Source organism: Xyrauchen texanus, chromosome 5 (assembly GCF_025860055.1).
Source record: "Xyrauchen texanus isolate HMW12.3.18 chromosome 5, RBS_HiC_50CHRs, whole genome shotgun sequence".
Classification (NCBI taxonomy): domain Eukaryota; kingdom Metazoa; phylum Chordata; class Actinopteri; order Cypriniformes; family Catostomidae; genus Xyrauchen; species Xyrauchen texanus.
The window spans coordinates 44,451,810-44,455,948 of record NC_068280.1 but is presented as its reverse complement, the minus strand read 5'-3'; the positions used below and the strand labels follow the sequence as shown (position 1 = coordinate 44,455,948).

Here is a 4,139-nt window from a genome sequence, read left to right as displayed (position 1 = left end):
TGACCTAGTTCTTTCAAATATCAATAATAATTTTGTCTCTTCTTTTTCTCCAGGATGCAATATGAAAATCTGGTCATGAGCTGGTATCTGATGAGAAATGTGGTCCTCGGAAGACACAAGCAATTCCTGCCCTCTGGGAGGCTTTGCATGGGATCACTCAGATACGCAATCTGAAAATCTAATGCACACAGCAAAGACTCAGGTCATAACAGAAGCTACCTTTCCAGTGTGACAAGACACCAAGCATACACTGAAAAGAAAACAATGATCAATTTTCTAATACAAGCCAAAAAGTTTAAGAACTGAACAACTATCCATGTAATTTCCACAGTGCATCCAATTATTCAAAGGCTTGTCCCATTTTCTTGTAGAATTCACATATTACTACATCCAATAACCTAGTTGAGCCATGCCTGAAGCACAGATGTCCATTTTGCCTGGGTCCAGGGGACATGGAGATGGTACAGTGACCAGTGCCTTACTTTGCTGGGCTATGACTCTTGTGTTTCTTACACTGACAAGTGTGCCTGTTGTCCAAGGTGATTGTTGGCTTATTGAGGGGGAAAAGGGATTTGTTTGGTTGGCAATCTGTAGCCAGAACCAGCCACCATACGAAAATATCCCACTGCATATTAATAGCACCATCGTTGACCTGCGACTCAATGAGAACAAGATTCGAACCATTCACTTTACTTCCCTGAGTCGCTTTGGCAATCTTACTTACCTAAATCTGACTAAGAATGACATCTCTTACATAGAAGATGGGGCTTTCTCTGCTCAGTTCAATCTTCAAGTGTTACAGATTGGCTTTAACAAGCTAAGGAACTTGACTGAGGGCATGTTAAGAGGTTTGGGACGCCTACAATATCTTTATCTTCAGGCTAACCTTATAGAGACTGTAACAGCAAATGCATTCTGGGAGTGTCCTGCTATAGAAAACATTGACCTATCTATGAACAGGATTCAGCAACTTGATGGTGCTACATTTCGTGGTCTGTCAAAGTTGACAACGTGCGAGCTCTATGCAAACCCATTCAGTTGCTCATGTGAGCTACTGGGATTCCTGCGTTGGCTTGTGGCATTCCCAAACCGGACAAGTGAGCGAATGGTGTGCGACACACCTGCTGGCTTTTCAGGCTATAACCTCTTAAGTCAGAACCCCAGGATGCCAAGATTTCTGAATGCTTTCCATGCACTCTCCTCTGTCTGCACTGATGACAACGTAACTCCATATTTTCATGGATCTTCAGATGGGAGCACTCCCACGATGCTGCCAGATTTGAGCCCCTGTGGATTGGATGATTGCTCTTCAGGGACATTTCCAGAGGAGTCCATAAGCATCACCCCAATAGTTTTGGATCCAGATGCCCGTCCTATCATGAAAATAAAAGAAGTGACCCACACAAGTGCAATAATCATGGTCCAGATTCCAAATCCATTTCGCAAGATGTACATCCTTGTCCTTTACAATAACAGCTTCTTCACGGACATCCAAAACTTGAAGAGCCAGAGAGAAGAAATCGAGTTGCAAAACCTCAAATCACACACTAACTACACATACTGTGTGGCATCCATACGTAACTCCTTGAGGTTCAACCATACCTGCCTGACAATTTCCACTTTTCCAAAAACTTTGCAAGAACATGTGGCAAATGAATCAACTGCTACTCACTACATTATGACCATACTTGGTAGTCTATTTGGAATGCTCATTGTGTTGGGCATGGTGTTCCATTGTGTGAGAAAGCGCAAACAGCAGGACGAACCAAAAAGCAAGAAGCTTGAAAAGATGAAAAGAAATCTGATCGAGATGAAATATGGCACTGAACTGGAACAAGGGACCATTTCACAGTTGTCACAGAAACAAATTCTGTCCACTGGTGATACGGTACAAAGAATGCCATACTTGCCAACTGCCAGTGACAAGGACCAGTATAAACTGCAAGAGATCTCTGGCACTCCTAAGACAACAAAAGGGAATTATATGGAAGTAAGATCAGAGCAACCAGACCGCAGCATTAGGGAATGTAATGTTCCTCCATCGGAAACCAGCCAAGGATCTGTTGCAGAGATATCCACTATTGCAAAAGAAGTGGACAAAGTAAATCAGATCATCAACAACTGCATTGATGCCCTCAAATCCGATTCAACATCATTTCAGGCTGCAAAATCTTGCATGGTGTCCACAGCAGAGCCACAGTTAGTCCTAATATCAGAGCATCCACCAGGAAAGTCTGATTTTCTGTCTCCAGTATACAAAGGAGGGTACCATCATCCCTTGCAGAGGCACCACAGTATGGATGCTCCACCAAAGCGCCCAAGTACGTCGTCAAGTGGTTCATTACGCAGTCCTCGCTCTTTCCGCTCCGAAGGAGCCTACAGAACAGAATCCAAGTATACTGAGAAGACATCTCCTTTAGATGAGTCAGGAATCATAACAGTCACTCCAGCTGCTGCAATCCTTAGGGCGGAGGCAGAACGGATCCGACAGTATAGCGAGCACAGGCACTCCTACCCTGGTTCCCACCATATAGAGGAGTCAATAGAGGTATCAGGGAGCCGGAAGTCATCCATTCTGGAGCCACTAACGCGCTCAAGACCACGTGAGCTGTCCTACTCACATCTCTCACCACAGTACCATAACCTGAGTGGCTATTCCAGCCCTGAGTACAGCTGCAGGCCATCTCTTAACCTGTGGGAACGTTTTAAACTCCACCGTAAACGCCACAGGGATGAGGAAGAGTACATTGCTGCAGGTCATGCATTGAGGAGGAAAGTACAGTTTGCTAAAGATGAGGACCTACATGACATTCTGGACTACTGGAAGGGAGTCTCTGCTCAGCAGAAATCGTGATTGCTGTTTTTATAGGTCATCCAATTAAAGGTGACTACACAAATCTCTGGACCAAACCAACCAGTATTAATGATTAAGTGACAAGTCAGCACTTACTTTTAGAGAAATAGCTTAGAAGTATTGCTGAATTCATTAGCTCTTTCAATCATTCTGTTTAAGAATGTAAACAAAATACAAGATAAAGTAGATCTTACAGTGATTATATGTGCCAAGTTGTAAGAATAGATGACTTTTAACAGTATTAACCTCAGCATTTGATTTTGACATATGAATAACAATAAACTACTATTATATTATCATCCTTATTCATAAACATCATTGATTAGTGGTATTACTGTTAAGATTGATTCTTATTATTATTACAATTAATCTTTGGTTATCGCATGGCCGTGTCCTGTGACAGTATATTGACTGTTGTGTACTTGGAGAAAAGAACATACAAATCAAAATGTCTGCCAAACACTGTTCTCCACAACATTCGATTTTTATATGGCCCATGCTACTTTGAAAATATCCTTTTTTTTCTCCTTTAGTGACTGTTCAAAGGACAATTTACCACAGAAGCACAACTCTAATGGATTTTAAACTAATGACTTTTGGGGAAAAAGCTTGTGTTAATGTTTTCTTCACTCTTTTTTTGTAAAGTTTACAGTTTCAAAATACTACAGTATGAATGTTTCAAGTCCTTAAGACTTAAAACTGCAATGTGTGATTACATACAAATGCACACAGTTGCACTGGTGGAAATGTTTTGTTGTTGTTGTTGTTGTTTTTATATATAATTTTATTTAATTAACAGTCTCCAAGCCGTGCTACTGAAGAAAAAAAAAAGAAAAAAACTGAGCCTCAAAGTCTTTCAAAACATCATGTACACTGATCATGCATACTGGGGAATGAATGTACTACGTGTTAAATCTTTCTTAGAAACCTTCAAGCTTAATGCTTAGTTCAATTTAAGCCAAGAACACTTCTTGTTTGCAAGACCTTCAGAAATATCTCCATGTGCTGTCTCAGTATATCAAAACTATTGCTACCACATGCCTACTACTAAACCACTGTGAACCCCAGACAACACTGAATCAGTCCTAAAGTTTGTTTTATACCTAAATTCAACAGAGCTGTCTTTTTCTGCCGTCTTTAGTGCTGATCTAGGCAGTACTAATAGCATAATCTTTCCTAACCGCTGTTAATGCTAATAGACAATTAAGATAGCGATGATTAAAACATTGGATTTGGCCTCTAAAATTTGGAGGGAACAGTATCATTTAAGACCTGTACTGTGAAA

The 4,139-nt window shown here is 40.9% G+C and overlaps 1 protein-coding gene across 1 annotated transcript; it reads left to right on the top strand.

The window, feature by feature from the left end:
* Nucleotides 1-409: 409 nt before the first annotated feature.
* On the top strand, nucleotides 410-3,511 carry LOC127644360 (protein ELFN1-like). Its single transcript, XM_052127503.1, has 2 exons — nucleotides 410-2,884; nucleotides 3,388-3,511. The coding sequence occupies exon 1, from the start codon at nucleotides 410-412 to the stop codon at nucleotides 2,852-2,854; it is 2,445 nt and encodes an 814-aa protein (XP_051983463.1). The 3' UTR covers nucleotides 2,855-2,884; nucleotides 3,388-3,511.
* Nucleotides 3,512-4,139: the final 628 nt, after the last annotated feature.

Excerpts from the sequence above, each read along its gene's own strand:
- LOC127644360 (XM_052127503.1), top strand. The coding sequence starts at position 410 with ATGCCTGAAGCACAGATGTCCATTTTGCCTGGGTCCAGGGGACATGGA.